Source organism: Protomyctophum bolini (assembly GCF_963924005.1).
Source record: "Protomyctophum bolini genome assembly, chromosome: 5".
NCBI lineage: Eukaryota > Metazoa > Chordata > Actinopteri > Myctophiformes > Myctophidae > Protomyctophum > Protomyctophum bolini.
In genome coordinates this window covers 39,794,737-39,813,046 of record NC_137866.1, presented here as the reverse complement: position 1 = coordinate 39,813,046, position 18,310 = coordinate 39,794,737, and the positions used below count along the sequence as shown (strand labels likewise).

General features: G+C 42.3%; 1 protein-coding gene across 2 annotated transcripts in view; it reads right to left on the bottom strand.

Annotated features, from left to right (window-relative positions):
- Positions 1-17,223, bottom strand: part of LOC308316136 (segment polarity protein dishevelled homolog DVL-1-like) — a 57,407-nt gene extending 40,184 nt beyond the window's left edge. For both annotated transcript variants that reach the window (XM_080764544.1, XM_080764545.1), the window contains exons 1-2: positions 16,803-17,223; positions 7,318-7,387 (exon numbers count right to left, since the gene is read on the bottom strand). In XM_080764544.1, the coding sequence (XP_080620670.1) occupies positions 7,318-7,387; positions 16,803-16,972 (240 nt within the window). In that variant the 5' untranslated portion in view covers positions 16,973-17,223. The remainder of the gene's footprint in view (positions 1-7,317; positions 7,388-16,802) is intronic.
- Positions 17,224-18,310: the final 1,087 nt, after the last annotated feature.

The window sequence follows — 18,310 nt, the reverse complement described above, 5'->3', positions numbered from 1 at the left end:
GTCATACATATACACACCGTGTACTCTGGTCCCAGCTCTCAACGATGACGTAATGTGGTATCTGGTGGGACCAGATTACACAGATGACCATTTCTCTTACGTCATCACTGAGATACAAATCCAACTACAGATTTCGGAAGTATTTTAGATCATGTATATTTCAACAAATTTGAAAGTATTATTACAGAAATTGAAGTTAGAGACACATATTACTCTGATCATGATTACTTGCGCAAGCAGAGCGCGCAAGTAATCGTTTCGCTTGGTCTCTTCGAAGTGAAGCCAAGTTTTCTTCAACGGTAAATCTGTGCCTGGTTTGCTGGGACTAGTTACAACATTACGTCATCCTTGAGAGAGTACATGGTGTGTATATGACGTAATGTTACAAGTTACAAGTTACAACATTACGTCATATACACACCATGTACTCTCTCAAGGATGACGTAATGTTGTAACTAGTCCCAGCAAACCTGGCACAGATTTACCGTTGAAGAAAACTTGTCTTCACTTTTTGGAACCAAGTAACCACAGTATACTGCTAATCAAATTACAACTACATACTCTGTATGTAGTTGTAACTAGAACAACTACATACAGTCTGTGCCTGGTTTGCTGGGACTAGTTACAAGTTACAAGTTACAACATTACGTCATATACACACCATGTACTCTGGTCCCAGTTCACAACGATGACGTAATGTTGTAACTGGTCCCAGCAAACCAGGCACAAACCTACGGTTGAAAAAAACTTGGCTTCACTTTTTGGAACCAAGTAACCACAGTATACTGCTAATCAAATTACAACTACATACTCTGTATGTAGTTGTAATGTGATTTGTAATTTGTAAATCTGTGCCTGGTCTGCTGGGACCAGACTACACAGATGACCATATCTCTTACGTCATCACTGAGAGCTAGTCATACATATACACACCGTGTACTCTGGTCCCAGCTCTCAAAGATGACGTAATGTGGTATCTGCTGGGACCAGATTATACAGATGACCATTTCTCTTAATTACTGAGAGCTAGTCATACATATACACACACCATGTACTCTGGTCCCAGTTCTCAACGATGACGTAATGTTGTAACTGGTCCCAGCAAACCAGGCACAGACTTACGGTTGAAAAAAACTTGGCTTCACTTTTTGGAACCAAGTAACCACGGTATACTGCTAATCAAATTACAACTACATACTCTGTATGTAGTTGAAATGTGATTTGTAATTTGTAAATCTGTGCCTGGTCTGCTGGGACCAGACTACACAGATGACCATATCTCTTACGTCATCACTTACTATTTACTATTTTTCATATAAAGGCAGAAGATAGTAGAAAAGATAAAGACACACGGTTATTACATATCAATGATTCATTTTTCTGTAAAAAAGTAGTTAGGTAGCAAATAGTTACACGTAATGATTATACATTTCAAACGTTCCTTCACAGAGATACTGAGATGTGATACTTTCCAGCGGTCGAAAGTACTTGCGCGCTCTGCTTGCGCACTAGTAGGCCATTTATGGCCTACTAGTGTGCAACAAGCAAGTATGCACTCGGCAGAGTGCAGTTCTAGTTTAGTATTAATATCACTATAGTACAAAATGAAATACATTTAAAACAATTGACAATTTACAATAAGTAATAAAATAATTATACTGTATAATATATTTTAATTCAGTTTATATACCTTTTTTTTCATCACATTAGTTAGGTAGCAAATAGTTACACATAATGATTATACATTTCAAACGTTCCTTCACAGAGATACTGAGATGTGATAGTTTCCAGCGGTCGAAAGTACTTGCGCGCTCTGCTTACGCACTAGTAGGCCATTTATGGCCTACTAGTGCTGCCCACCATATTGTTGAGACGGACGGACGGACGGACGGACGGACGGACAGACCCACTGTTCCAGGGGTTACCTCAGCCAAATGAGGAGTAATTCAATTTAATTTGATTTAATTATGATTCAATACACTTATTAAGATAAAACTATGCATGGCATGTGTGCCCTGCAAGGCTATCACAATATAGATTACCATTATCTACTATTCAATATCAACATTATGAATCCAATGTCATTTTAAACAAAAATCTATATCAAGGTCCATAGGACAGAATAATGGGGTGCATACTTAGTTTAGACTAGTCATTGGTTATACATGGGTTAAGGTTAGGTTTAGGTGTGCTGCCCCGTGGGAGGTTAGGGTTAGCGTGAGGGTTTGAGAAACCAAGTGTTCCCAGAATTATTTGAAATGGGGGTTCATGGTGTAATGAAAGATAAGTTGTGGAGTGTGTGGCATTGGACAAACTTGGACTGAGTTTAATTTAATTCGTTACTTGACTATTTATATTATTATAAGCATTTCCAAGTGTTTTTCATATACTCTTTGGCCTTCTAGATTGTGTGCTTATATATGTCGTTTTGGCTTCACCGGCACATTGTTCAGTGCTTGTTGAACGCAAAGCATGAATTTACCTTAACCCCCAGCATCCATATTCTGGGGGTTTTAAACATGAATTTACCTTAACCCCCAGCATCCATATTCTGGGTTTTTTTAAACACACATGAATGTTGCTGATCCAGTCTAATAAAAACTGATGATAGTGGTCAAAGAGTCATGACTTTCTAATATTCATTACAGGAGATTCCACAGAAACTAGATAATACATTGAATATTATGCATCTTTTCTTAAATGGTTTTAAAACGACGACCTCTGAAACGGGCCAACACACACACACACACACACGATTCACACAGAACACTATCATTATGTGGTGACGAAGTGACGTAATTATATATATTTTTTCCCCGAAGCGAGGGTGATTTTTCACCATGAATAAAAGCACCAACCTGTATTATGCTCTATGACGGCATCGCCAAATTATTAATAGCATGATATGAAATATTGGCCGATAGATTTCCGGTTTAAATCTTATATATATTATAGTTGTCCGGGTTCCCTCAGGGCTCCGTCTATACTAGGGCCGCTAGTATTTCTACACCCAATCTCTTCGCCTGAAACAGCCGATCTACAAGCTCACAACACTGCGCAATGGCCGCGTTGGCAAGCTTGTATAGATCGGCTATTTCTGGCAAATGTCCCCCCCCCCTCCCCCCTCTCCCCGGAAAACAGGGACTCTGGGGTTCAAGTGGTTAAAGGACATTGCCTAGGGGGGGAAAAAATGGCAGTATATGGATCATTATAATTCTACTTGGAAAGAGACTAATTTAAGCGCTGGGAGGTGGGAACTGCCCACTGGACTGTGTGTGTGAGTCACTATGGCGATACGCTGCCTCAACCTGTGCCACTCTGGGCTGCTGTAGTATTGGGTGCGTTATGCACCCTTTAAAATGGAGAACATTCCATCGTTTCAACACTTCCCATCGTGCACCCATGTTTGTTTGTGTGTGTGTGTGTGTGTGTGTGTGTGTGTGTGTGTGTGTGTGTGTGTGTGTGTGTGTGTGTGTGTGTGTGTGTGTGTGTGGAACTGGATGAAGAAGCCCTGGCCTGCATGCCCTCTGCTGATTCGCCTTTTATGCTTTTTGAATACAAATGTCCAGGTTAACAGTGAGCTCACAGTGAGTCACACACAGCCATGCCTGCCTGTTCTGTGTATATAATAGGGCTATTACACACACACACACACACACACACACACACACACACACACACACACACACACACACACAGCATGTAAGTTTGTTAAAGCCATATTAGTCCAGGACTTATTGTAATATTATTTGAACCAATTTGTATGGCAGAGTATGTTGATATAGTACCATTTATTACGAGTAAGACGCGCGAACGCGGGAAGCGAACGCAGATCGCTCCATATATGGGCACAAAAGGGCCAGGTCCACAACAAACAAATCACTCAGCTCCATACCCTTTTGTGCCCATATATGGAGCTGAGTGGATCTGGCCCCTTTTGTGCCCATATATGGAGCTGAGTGGACCTGGCCCCTTTTGTGCCCATATATGGAGCTGAGTGATTGCTGATGCAACGCACTCCATATTTGGATAGCGGGACAGACACACACACACACAGACAGACAGACAGACAGACATGATCTGCTAGGTCTCATAGTAAGTGCTCACTGCGTTTGCAATTACACGGCTCGGTTGAATGCTCGACTCCGATTGGTCAATCACTCTGTTATGTTTTGAATAATGGCCGCTGAACGCAGTAGCGGAGCGCTGTCTAATCAGAGGCGTGCTGCTTGTAGGCCAGTCAATCTGATAGTAATCGTTCAAGGGTTTTTTTTATGATATAACATATTATACGAGTAAGACGCGCGAACGCGGGAAGCGAACGCAGATCGTAAATTGCAATAACAATTAGAATAAATTACGAATTAGTGTCACTCAGCTCCATATATGGGCACAAAAGGGGCCAGGTCCACAACAAACAAATCACTGGCCCTTTTGTGCCCATATATGGAGCTGAGTGGACCTGGCCCCTTTTGTGCCCATATATGGAGCTGAGTGATTGCTGATGCAACACACTCCATATTTGGATAGCGGGACAGACACACGGACAGACACACACACACACACACAGACATGATCTGCTAGGTCTCATAGTAAGTGCTCACTGCGTTCGCAATCACTGCGTTCGCAATAAAATTGTAAATGAAATAAATAGTGGATCATGGTAAATTCAGGGGTTGAACCTATATAAGGCAAAAAATATCTAATTTGTATTATACTTTAACCCATTTTGACCTGAGATTCAGATGTCTTCTACATCCTGACAGTTTTCTATGTTTCTATGTCAGTGGTTCTTCGATTTTTCAAAAATAGCAGATCTACAAGCTCGTAGCACACCACTCGGTGACGCGCTATGAGCTTGTAGATCTGCTATTTTGCTAAAGCATAACATAATGCTAACACCAAAAGGGGTTCCCGCCCAAGTAGCATGTGACGTGTCAAACTCAGGGTTTTTCATGATTCTGAATCTATTGCAAGCATTAGTTTTACACGAAAAACAGCCATAACAGTCATCACAAATGTGAGGAGGTCATCACATTTGGGCACATTTGAGAAAGTGGCTATGGCCTAATTTAGCCCACAGAGTTTTTTTCGTGCAAAACTAATGATTGGAATGCGTTCAGAATCATAAAAATCTCCTAGTTTGACACATCACATGCTACTTGCATGGAGCATAATGAAAATGTGAACGTCTTTCCTTACGGTATATATACTGTAGGTTGTTAATGGTACCCCGACTTTAAAGTCCTGAATTTACCATCATCCACTAATTATTTCATTGACAATTTTTATGTTATTTGGATGACCCTAAGGGCTGTATTTTGCGTGTCTTAAGTACCAGGTCTTATTCCCTAACTTGAGTAAACTAAAGACCTGGAGGCGTGATCAATGCTCTTTGGCCACTCAGAATAGCCAAATGGCATTCGATCACGCCTCCAGGTCTTTAGTTTACTCAAGTTAGGGAATAAGACCTGGTACTTAAGACACGCAAAATACAGCCCTTAGGATCATAAAAAACTTTGAACGATTACTATTTATTTTGGTTCCAACCTTAGATTGACTGGCCTATTGATTCTGTGGCCTATCCAACATGGCAGTCAACAGACACACCATGTTATCTACAGAGAGTGAGACAGAAAATATTCGGCAGAAAATGGCTAAAAATGCATTTTCGGCCTATTCGGTTTCGCCACGATTAGGCAGAAAATATATCACCGAATAGTGTATGCAATTAATGCATTCAAAAGAGCTGAATAAATGTTTTATGGACCCATAATAGTGATCATTATTTAAATTAAGTTTTGCCATAAGCATTTATTTTGCCATAAATTAGGTAGTTTTAAGGTACGGCCATGACAGCAATGGTAGGAAAAAATATATATAATATGAATCATATTTGGATATTCTGAATTTGGCCAACTGTTTCCTATATTCGGATTCGGCCAAGAATTTCCCTTTCGGTGCATCCCTAATTGTTACTTGTATCTTTAATGAAGCTATAACAACACACACACACACACACACACACCCACCACACACACACACACCCACCACACACACACACACCCACCACACACACACACACACACACACACACACACGGATATTCACGATAAAGCCATCACAGGATTAGCACTTAATAGTAAATGACACTGATGATCATCCCATCAGCCTTCACTTTACAATCATGCCATCTGGACAAAGTCACAGGACGTTGAGAATATGAGTAAGAAAGACTTGGTTTTAGTAGGAGATTGGTCCACTCAGCCGTTGCTGAACTAAACAAACTGCCTCGCTGATGTGTTGGTTTGTGTATTCTGGGGACTCCCAGTCTTTATGTTGTTGTTACATTAGCTCACATGCCAGTGCCATCTACATCTTCCTAAACTGTCTGTGAATGGGAGACAGGGGTGCTCCTCCTCACAAGCTGCAGCCCATTAGCAATCGGGTGGAGCCCTATTTAAGCTCTGCTCTGCATTTCAGATTTATGTCAGATCCTCACGTAACATGCTGTGTTTTTCCTGCTCCCAGAACCTGTGGATTTCCCTGGACCTTGCCTCACCTCTGCCAGCCTACGCCTAGGCCACAACTTTGGCCATTACATTATTACAGTTTTGCCTGCTTTTGCATTTTTGCTTTTTGTTGGGCTGGTAATAAATATATATATGATTTTTGTACTTTGAACTTGCTTCTGTGTTTGAGTCTGCATTTGGGTTCACTTAGACTTTCATGCTTAACAGTTGTTGTGATATAGTTTTTAATAGTTTTTCTGTTGAACAGACCGTGACACAGAATATCCCTTTGGGACAATAAAGACTGATTATGATATTGCTGCAGTATAAAAGGCATGAAGCTCAATAATTTCCACAAACCTAGTTCACAGCCTTAAGAGCTACCACACTACATTCAACGTGTGTTGCAAGCTAGCCTAAGTGTTACACAAGTGAAGTGATAACAGTTCGCCAATCACCATTAACATGAGCTAGTGTGATGTCCTCCTAGTTTTGGCGGCTGACTGCATATCTCTGCCACAAAGTTCAACTCCTAATGGAGTGCAAAAGCGCCCTCGTCACATACGAAACGGCGCGTGAGATGTATGCTGAAGAGTGCTTGAATATATCTGTGTGGAGGAGGCGTTTTGCTCATTCTACAGTATTACGGTATACTACGGCGGTCTCGACGGGTACATTTACATGATCCACAGGGGGCTGTGTGCGCATATCTTTGGCGAGCGCTGAGCCAGCGCAGCCCTCTGGGCACGCTGCCAGGAGGAGCGAGTGGGGGGGACAGTGGAGCGCTATGATCCATCTCACTTACCCAGGACACCACTCTGCCGTTGAAGCAGGGCAGCTTGGCGTTGTCGTCGGAAATCTCCTCCTTGACGACCCTAAACAGGACAGAGAGACGCAGCCTGTGTTAATATAATGCCTCAAATGTTGTACTGGCGTGACAGTGGCGTCGCACACCTAAAATAGCAGATCTTCAAGCCTTAAGATCTGCTATTTTCTTAACTACTTGAACTCCGCCATCCATATTCCGGCGATCTACAAGCTCGCAATGTGTCACGATGCGTTGAGAGATTGTAGAGGCATGGTTTAGAGGGGGAATAAAAGCAGTCCAAATTAAAATACACGGCCAACTCAGGTCTGTTTTACCAAGTCTATGGTCTAGTCTAGGGTAAGGCTATCATAGCAGAAGGATGCAAGCATGCACCATGCAATATACAGTACAGTACAGTACAGTACAACCATGCACTACACAGTACAGTACCACCATGCAACCTGCTCTGCAAGATTGACAGGATGAGGCATTTACTCTTTGCAAGTTAGTCAGTTTACATTGCAAAAAATCCGCAAATCGTTAAACATTCAAGGATAAAAACACAATAGAATCCAGGACTTTTTTTCATTGTGGTCCTCTCACACTAACAAGGTGACAACCCACGTGTGACAGTCAAAGCAATAAGAGATTAGACTAATTTGCATAACAAAACATTGCACAATGGCGCCGTATACAATTTAAATTAATAAAAATAAAATATATAAACGGCTTGGCTCACACAGGTAGTTTCCAACATCCAAGTCTATGTTGGATATTTTAAAAAGGCCACATTGTGCACTTAGTGTTAAACTCTTGGGGACATGAGAGCCAGGTTGTCATTGTTTACCAGTGATTTATGGCACATGAAGGCTGACCCTTCAGTTACACAAAGCACCATTACATGATAGCATGTCCCAACGCCACAAGGACAGCTGAGCATAAATAACAAATGTCAGTGGTCCTCAAAGTGGGGTCTGAGGACCACCTGGGGTCCTTGGGGGGGGGGGGGGGCTACATTTGTAAATACAGCATCAGCATCCACTTTATCCATTTTGACCTGCTGTTTGCTTTGTTTTTGTGAATGAAGCAGGTAATCCATAATAAAATAAGATAGATGATACATGATACATAAAGGTGGATATAACTTTAGTGCTATTCAATTATTTCCTTTGTTTATTATAGATTAAATTATTTCCATTCAATAACTTTTTCATTTAATGGAGTAATTTAGAAGCACTTGTTATACATCAACAACTTGATTAACCACTTAAGTATACTTTATATACTTTGTCGCACAACAATGTCATGTGAAATAGTGAAAATAGCTGATCTACAAGCTCAAGAGTAGTGATGCAATAATAATCTGCAGCTAAATGGCTATGCCTTATTGCACACATTTATATGCCTCATTGCACAAACTTCTGTGACCTTAATATTATTATGCTGATGTGGATACTGGATACTGCTAAAGGCTTCTTATTGAATCACTATTATTATTTAAAACCAAAGCATTTGCTTCTTATACCTGTATAAGTAGCGACGGACAAATAAAAATCTCGATTCCATACTCGTATCAGATGTAATAATGAAAATATTTGGAGTGTGTGCGTGTGCGTGTGTGTGTGTGTGTGTGTGTGTGTGTGTGCGTACATGGTGGTGACATGAAAAGGTACAGGGGTTGAGAAGATAGGGTTTCGGTGCTCAGAAGTGTGTATTAATAGAGAGATCATGTGTGTGTGTGTGTGTGTGTGTGTGTGTGTGTGTGTGTGTGTGTGTGTGTGTGTCTCAGGCTGTAAATTCCCTACAAAAATACCTCCCAGTTAACCTTTGACCTGCTGGGACACAGTTCAGCCAGAACCAGTCCTCTCTACACCTGCTGGGCTCGTGTCATAGGACACACACGCACGCACACACACACACACACACACACACACACTTGACTTGGTTGCGATAAATGAGTGAGAATAGCAGATCGACAAGCTCACAGCACATTGCATCACGTTGTGAGATTGTAGATCAGCTATTGTCACTATTGTATGTAATGTAGGCCACAGTTGTACAACATGCAGACTAATCTTAGTCAATTATAAAAGAAACAAGAATCTTGTACAATGATTTTCTGTTGATTTGTTGCTATGCAAGAAAGGAATTATAGAAGAAATTATTTGGTTATTTTGGTTATTAAGATAGATCTTTTTGTGTAATTGCCCAGCCCTAACACACGCACGCACACACACACACACACACACCACACACACAGAGTCTCTCTTTTTTTTTAATTATTATTATTTTTATTCTGGGAGATCTTCCATTAGCTAGTTTGTCTTTGAACTCTGCAAATGAAAAAGGAGAGACAGGCAACTTGAGAGGAAAAAGGAAGCTTCAGATCTTCTCGTGCAGGAGTGTCTGTCTCCGTCTGACAGGCGGCGGCAGAGATTTATAGCTTTTTCCTCCTCCCTGTTTGCCAGAACTTCCCAGCTAATACCGAAGCGACCAGCCAAGCTAGCTCGGCGCGTGTGTTTGTGTGTGTTTGTGTGTACGTTTTATATCGCAATACTTGTGAGGACCTTAATGTTCCCAAAAGTATATGGTAGAATTAGAGAAATAGCCATTGTGAGGACCATCAAGAGTGAGAGTGTGTGTGTGTGTGTGTGTGTGTGTGTGTGTGTGTGTGTGTGTGTGTGTGTGTGTGTGTGTGTGTGTGTGTGTGTGTGTGTGTGTGTGTGTGTGTGTGTGTGTGTGTGTGTGTGTGTGTGTGTGTGTGTGTGTGTGAGACAGTATGAGGGCTGTATTGCTGGGAGTGGTGGACAGAGATAACATAGCCCTCCTCGGTACAAGGCTGGAACTCGACCACAGGGACCAGACGGCTGCGGTCCGTTCCACCTCGGAGAGGAAAAGGGAGCGGTTGAGGAGGGGGGGTTGGGGGGGTGGGGGTGTAAGCTGTTGATTCTGCCGGCTGCTCGTTAGGTAGGAAGTGTTTGCATCCTCTCTCTGTCTCTCTCTCTGCCGTCATATGACCAGCTGTTAAGGTGACTTGTGAGGATGTGGGTGTTGTCAGTTCAAATAAATGTAGGGAGGAAAGTCCTCATTGTTAATCTAACTCCGAGAGTATACACAATTACAAATGTAACCAAATGAACCCGTATAATTTGTATACTCTCAGAGTTATGTGCAAACGGATAAATGAACACTGAGGAATTCACCGTGTACAGCGCGGCATCTGTGAGCTGCAGTATTGACATTCGACGGGGCTTTGCATCTTCAGAAGATATTAGAAGTGACATCGTGCACCCAAAACAAGGGACTTACAGTTAATATGTCTCTCTCTCTCTCTCTCTCTCTCTGTAGGGTTAAAGAAAAGGGCCCTGAATCAAACAGAAACCACACTGGAATCCAAAGAAAACAGATGACGTCGCTCAGCAGCGCAAACTCTGAAACACGCACAGCCTGCATTCTTTTCAGATTCCATTTGATATCACGAGCAGCATTAGGCCTAGTTCCACCCTGAACTCCTGACGGACATAAGTACACAGTAAACACACACACACACACACACACACACACACACACGCACACAGTGAGCCTTTACTTAGAGAGGAATATGCTCGATCTGAACTAAGTGTTGACACAGCTTTCATTTCACTGACAGATTTCAGTGGATGAGTCACTGGTGGTGGAGGCCTATGCTTGCGTACGAATGTTACGACGTACATGCATGATGCACGTGTGTATAGCACAGAGAGATTTGATACTTGTTTATGTCCTCCTGAGTTACAAAGGAGGATTAGCCCTTTACAACCTTGTCCAGACCAGACCCCCCACGAGACAGGGAGGGTCAGCCAGCACTGACTGTGTCCAGCAGGCCAAGGACTTTGGTGGGCTTTGCCGATGCCACCGCGACCGGCTGTAACCAGGGGAGCATAATATTTGCAGTGGTGGAAAAAGTACTCAAAGTTTCTACTTAAAGGAGAATTCCATACTATAAGGTTTTTCTTACCTTTATTTGTAGTCGTTACGTCCCCACCAAAGAGGTCCAGGTGTTATTTTGTGCAAAAGTGCATTATTGGTTATTTCCCCTACCATAAGCCCTCAATGGGGGTTGGGTTTTTGTGCTAATTCGCTTATTTCCATCAAAATAAGTAGTAAAGTGTGCCGCTTCAACCGCTTGGGATACTATTTACATTATGAAGAGAGGATATATACACTCAAAAAATTGAGTGATGGAAATAATCAAATTAGCACAACACCCCATAGCCCCATTCAATTCAATGCAATTCATTGAGGGCTTATGGTATAGGGGAAATAGCCAATAATGCACTTTTGCACAAAATAACACCTGGACCTCTTTGGTGGTAAAATGTACTTAACCCATTACCCGCCAGGATTAATTAATTAATTCACCTCGAACTTCCTGGATTTTCCCCCATTCAACCCTAATTTTGAAGAGCCAAAACCTGCGACCAGATGTTACAAATGTTACTGTGTGCGGTGTCGGATCCATATGCGGTCTCCCGTCCGCCGATCAGAAAGGGGATACCGCGACCATTGCAGCATTGGGTATCGGCCGTCGAATAAAGCTTGTTTTGACCAGAAATGCCATCTGGGCTGGGCAAGGAATTGGAGATAAAGGTGATCGAAAGAAACAGATAGAGGGTGCAGTGCAGCGTTCAAGATCATCACCTAGCAACCCAGTGCTATAATGTAAGTAGTATACAGCTCGATCGATCATAAGTGCTATAAAAGACCATTTGGCGTGGATCTACGCCCGGGGCGGCTGGCGTAGCTGTCCAGGCACCTTGACTGGTAATCCAGTCTGGCAGTGAGTGTGCCACGGGTTTGACTCCCGATCCCGACGGCCTTTACCGTGTGTCATCCCCCCCCATCTCTCTCCCCATTTCCTGTCAGCCTCCTTTCATCTATCCCTCTATCAATACAAAAACAGTACTAAGTACAGTACTTGAGCACATGTACTTAGTTACTTTCCACCCCTGAATATTTGTAGTTCAAATGAGATTGTAATTCAGTAGGTCGTGGCCTCTGTCCCACTGCTTAAACTGTTACATTCTTAAAGGATTATGGTTTTAGAATTGACATATTCAATGTGGAAATAATTAGCAATTCAGTAAATCTATCAAACCCGATCTCTCTCAGCAGTACTGTAATTGCATATGAGCAATTTGAACATAGTAGGTCCCTGAACAGGCTCTTTTCACTATTTTGTGTACATACATACTGTATGGTTCATTAAATGATATTAAATTCCTCATTGTTTCTGCTGTGGTACACAGGTAGAATAACCTTCCAATATGACACAAACATTCATCAAGAACGGTGGTTCGTGGCGAGGTCCAAGACAACAGTACAGTTTTGTGCAAACTGCAAAGAGCTGCAGATTTTTGTCCCTTTTAACTTTAAGCATCACTTTCTCAGCAGAAGTGAAATCTTCCCCCCTCTTCCAGCCCCCCTGTTTTCTGAGGAACAACAAGACTGTTTCTTTCAGACCAACCTCTTGGCTGCAGCTCCAGTGTGCCTGTGTGACTAGAATTATACTGAGGGCTCTCTCAAACCCCAACGACAAAACACCACATCATCACCTTGAAGTCTCTGTAATGTGCAAGTGTGTGCTGCTTATGAGAAAGACACACCATGTGAATTAGCATCCTGTCTTATGAATATGGATGAATATTATGACAGGCTGGTGAACCCAAAACGCAGCCGTTTAAATGTCGGGACACAAACAAACCATAAACCTCGTCATTGAAACGAGGTGCATCGCCTACGTTCATTTTTGTTCAGTTTGCTCCGCAGTGTGAATGGAGATGCAACACAACCCGTGCAATTTAGAGGAAAACAATTGCACGACAGTAAAGCATTTATGAGCATTACAGACGAGGCGTGATTCCACCAAGACGAAAACAGCACCTTTTACCAAAACAAACAAAATAGTGTGGTCCTAATTGCACGCGCTGACACGGCCATCACACAACCTGGTTCGGCAATCCCGTAAGAAAATGGCTGGTTCCTTCTGCACACAGCAGGGGGGCTCTACTACAGAGGACCTTGCACTGGCTGCTGCTCATTTACATTTCAAACGCCGTCTATAACTGCAAGGGATTTGATGTTTTCCCTCTGTGTTGGGGAGTCTCTTATATTTCTCCCCAGCTAGTTCTCCGGCAGCCATACTGTCTACGCCTATGCAGTATGGGCAGCATGGCTGGCTACCACAAAGCACTGCTATCCTCTGGGTTCGCTTCCATACTGTGCCTGTACGGCACTCCCGAAAACCTAAATACTCTAGCTTTACTGAATATAGGGCTGTCCTCTCATAGTCAAATGATCGATGAATCGGTCATTTTGGTCTATTGTAAACTCTACAATAGGCTAACCCTTTAATATTGCCAGTCTATAACTTCCAGTAGCTAGTAGTCATTGTGAAATCAACGTTAGAATGTTCACTTCTCAGCCAACCTAAAAGGGCTGGTCTCAGCATGACTGCATGCAGCAAACACAATTTTACAGATTTGTTGATTCAATCATCTAATTGCCAAATTCCTATGACTATTATTCGCCTGGGACTTTTTTTTTAGACGAGGACAGCCCTACTATATGGACTGAATGACATGGACTCTTACAGAGATGACTCCATGGTAGATGTAGTACAACTGAAACCACTCTGTGTGTCGATATCCAAGCTATAGGGTTGGGCATTTGCAATTGACTGAATTTAGGTTAATTGAATAAATGAGAAGCCGGTTTTTATTTAGATTTCCTTTTCTCATATACCGATTATAACGATTAGTCTGATTAAACACCTACGTCGAAATAAACGATCTATAAGCTTGTAACGTGTCTATTTTCATTTCTTTTTTTATAATTGTTCTTTAATCATCAGAAGTTTGACTAAAGTGAACTTATGTCATATTGTAGGTAGGTACGAGGTAGCACGTCAAACTCCTGTTGCCTACTGTAGTGCGTTCAATGCCACAGAGCCACAGCTCCATGTGGACGTCGTCGTAAGAGCAAACAACATGCTTTGTTTGTCTCCACAATCTGCTTGTCGATCACCTGAGGCACGCACGCCACACACATGCGCGTGCACACACACACACACACACACACACACACACACAAGGCCTATGGCTGGCTCGCAGCTCGCTGAGGGGCAGGAAGCCGGCAGTGCGGGGACAAAAGCCCAGCAGCACAGCCGAGCCTATAGACTACTTTACCCACCAGGAAGAACGAGCTTCCCGCACAAGGTCACTGTGCTGCCTGCCAGGGAAATGTATGCGACTATAGTCTACCGCTACTACTGCCTCCGTCCACACTTCCTCCACTCATGTTGAGAATAATTGTGCTAGATACAGTGTAGATGCGCGTGTGTGTGTGTGTGTCTGTGTGTGTGTGTGTGTGTGTGTGTGTGTGTGTGTGTGTGTGTGTGTGTGTGTGTGTATGAGACATCACATTGGAATGAGAGCAGTCGTTGACACAAACGTCCTCCTCTCTGCAGTGGCCTCGATACAAGTGAATCTCTGTGACCAAGTGCTGGAGGAAAGAGACGGTTTGTCACAGCTTCTATTAAGCTCCACACAAACCTGTTGGAAGGAACCTCTAAAAGAAAACAAGAATGAAGAGTGGACATTTGTAGCCTAACACATGACGGGGATGTGGGGTGGCATCCCTCATGAGCAAACGCAACAAATCAAAGACATGATGAGACACAAGTAAAGCATAGACCGCACATACATAATTTCACGATTAGTAGATTTGTGATAAATACATAGATTTGGATACTGTGCACAAAATGGTTATAGACTAGTACATCCGTCACGAAAAGTAAAACATAAAAAAATAATGCTGCTTGTTCGGACCTAACAGAAGAGCTACTCTATTCGAGCAAATCCTCCTAACCACTTCAACCCTGCCTATACACTCCTTTGTACGACAAATAATCAGAATAGTTGCTTTTCAAATTTGAAGGCAGTTAAAACAAATCATTTTCTGAAGCACATGACCCTACAAAATGGGCTAAGTATGTTACACTGTATATACGATTGCAAATGTCATGGAACATTCTTATAAAACTTCACTATGCACCACAGTATTACCATTATCAGTGGTTGGACAGTTAGGCGGCGGCCAAAGTGAAATCTCAAGAAAAATGCAATCAGTAACTCTAAAGTTTTAAAGCCATAATTACAGGACTGTTGGCTGCAGCACTGTAAAAGAGTCAATGCACTGGCCATTCACTGGTGCAACCTAGACAAATAGGATTGACACATCATGGAATGTCAGACTCATTTGTCCTGAGGGAGCTAGATAACACTTTCTCCTTTTCACCTCTCACTGTGTGTGTGTGTGTGTGTGTGTGTGTGTGTGTGTGTGTGTGTGTGTGTGTGTGTGTGTGTGTGTGTGTGTGTGTGTGTGTGTGTGTGCACCAGTGCACTTAAGAGAGATTACAGGGATTTAACTATTTTAGTAACTTTTTTTCTTGATCGAGCCCCATGTATACCTGTCTGTTTATGTTTCAGCGTGTTTGTTTATGCTGCTATAGAACACACACCGTGTCAATGAACTGCAGCTGCGTGCATCCCACAGCCCAGCGTGTGGTTGCTGCCTTTGTCACAGTAATGTTGTGACATCTAGACAGCCCAGCCATGGCATTTGGGTCTATAATAGTGTCGGCAATAAATTAAAGTCCATTTGACTCATTGAGGCAACTGGACGTAACCATCTCTTCAAACTAAGGGTGCAGTGTGCGATACGGACAGAATGGAATATACTGTCAAATGTGTCAATTATATGTTTGACCAATAAATACCGTCCTCAATAATGATATTCTGATGATAATATTGAATTGTGATTATGTCAATTATTTATTTATTTTTCCAACAAAAAATAAAGAGAAAAAACAAAGGAAATACAAAGTTCACATTTAAAGATCTCCTATGTCCCCTATATTATTAATATCTTCTAGCTATACAATAATTAGAGGCACGGGTCATTAACAGAAGGGAAAGACAACACTTCCCAGACGGTGTCATAGGCTTTAATACTTCAAACAATCTTCTGCTTGGTCCAGTGAACACAGGAAGGGCTTGTGCAGGTATAATAATAATAATGATGATTGAAGAACTTGTGCATGCATGCATGGCACATGCACGGATCGGCATGATGGCAATGTGTGTGTAGTAGCTAGTAGTAGCCCATGCATGCACACATGTTACAATGTTGCAACCATATCTCTTTTGATGCTTCTATTTATGGTCTATGCAAGTATGCATGCATGCATGCATGATGCATGCAAGGCTGCTCTTCAGAAGAACCATTGAGCTACGCACAGCAATAAAACACATATGACCCGCACGAACGAACGAACGCACGCACGCACAAACAAACACGCGCGCGCACACACGCAGAGAGAGAGAGAGAGAGAGATAAATGAGAATAATCATTATTCGGCCGATTCATAAATGGGAACTTACCCAAAATCCTGGTCCATCGATTTGAAGAAGAATTTGTAGCTGTTGACCGGACGATTGTTGAGGACATTTTTAAAATCCGCTAGCGTGACTTTCTCGGGAGAAACGGACAATTTGACCAGATACGGAGTCTCCTCCTCGTCAATGTGATATATGATTTTAGTCTCCGCCATGAGAGTATGTGTTATAAGGGCAGGACAATCATTTGACACACAGGAAAGCAATAAAACAGGCCTGACTGACTGCTGTTGGAACAACACTACTACCCACTATCCGTACACATAGTAGCCTCAACGACGCCGAGCATAAACACAACGCTCCGCCTCGCGCCGGGAAATAAATAACCGCGTCTCTGATAAACAAAGCGAAAATCCAGACATAATAATAATGGTGTTATGAGTGTCTGTAGTCCTGCCCCTGCACTGTGTGTGTCGGTAGGTACGGTGGCTCTCTCGGCACTAAAACAGGAAGGGACAGTCCACATCCTTGCGAGATTCACTGCTTGGAATATTGCTCCTTTTTAACAGGCTAATTGGTGGTACAGTGCTGCCCTCTAGCGGTAGTCTTGGGCCGTGACAGCCAGTGGTTGTAGGCCTACAATACATAATACTGCAGTGTGTGTGTGTGTGTGTGTGTGTGTGTGTGTGTGTGTGTGTGTGTGTGTGTGTGTGTGTGTGTGTGTGTGTGTGTGTGTGTGTGTGTGTGTGTGTGTGTGTGTGTGTGACACTGATTTATTGAATATTCTGACTTTACAATTTACAATTACAATTTACAATTTAGGCATTTAGCAGACGCTCTTAATCCAGAGCGATTTACATTAAGCAAGAACAAAAGCATGGGAATACATCACATAAAAGCATTTATCATGAAACATGCGTAAGCTAAGAAAGTAACAGTGGAATATCTATATAATATAATATCTATATAATGAAATTCAAATGTACATGTATACATTTAGTTTTGATTTGTTGTATTGTGCTTTTTGCCGTGGTAATGTAAACGTATGTTTTCTCAATGCCAATAAAGCTCCTTTGAATTGAAAAAAAGTGTGGTGACTGCATGCGTGTGAATGGCCTAACGTTTAGGAGGAGCCAGGCTGCTGATTGGCTCCTGTGATGGCCTTGATTGATTGATTGAAATATTTATTAACAGTTTGTAGAATTACAGTATGTTTCAAGCACAAACTCAATACAGAGACTGTTAACTGTGAGTGGACGACCCAAGCATTACACTTGTTTACAACAGGGTCCACATTGTTCAATTCATCAAAACATTTAGAGACATACAAATAGACACTTCTATGTAGTTAAAGAACTGAATAGGAATTCATCATATAGGAAGCAAAAAGGGAAAAGATACATATACAGTGAGGGGGGTGGGGGGGATTCAGATTTTACAGAGGCCAGTTTCGAATTGCAGCCGTCCGTAGGTGCCCTTTGAGAGTTTTGAAGGAGTCAAGGGATTCACATGTCTTAATGACTGTTGGTAGGGCGTTCCACATTTTGGTGGCA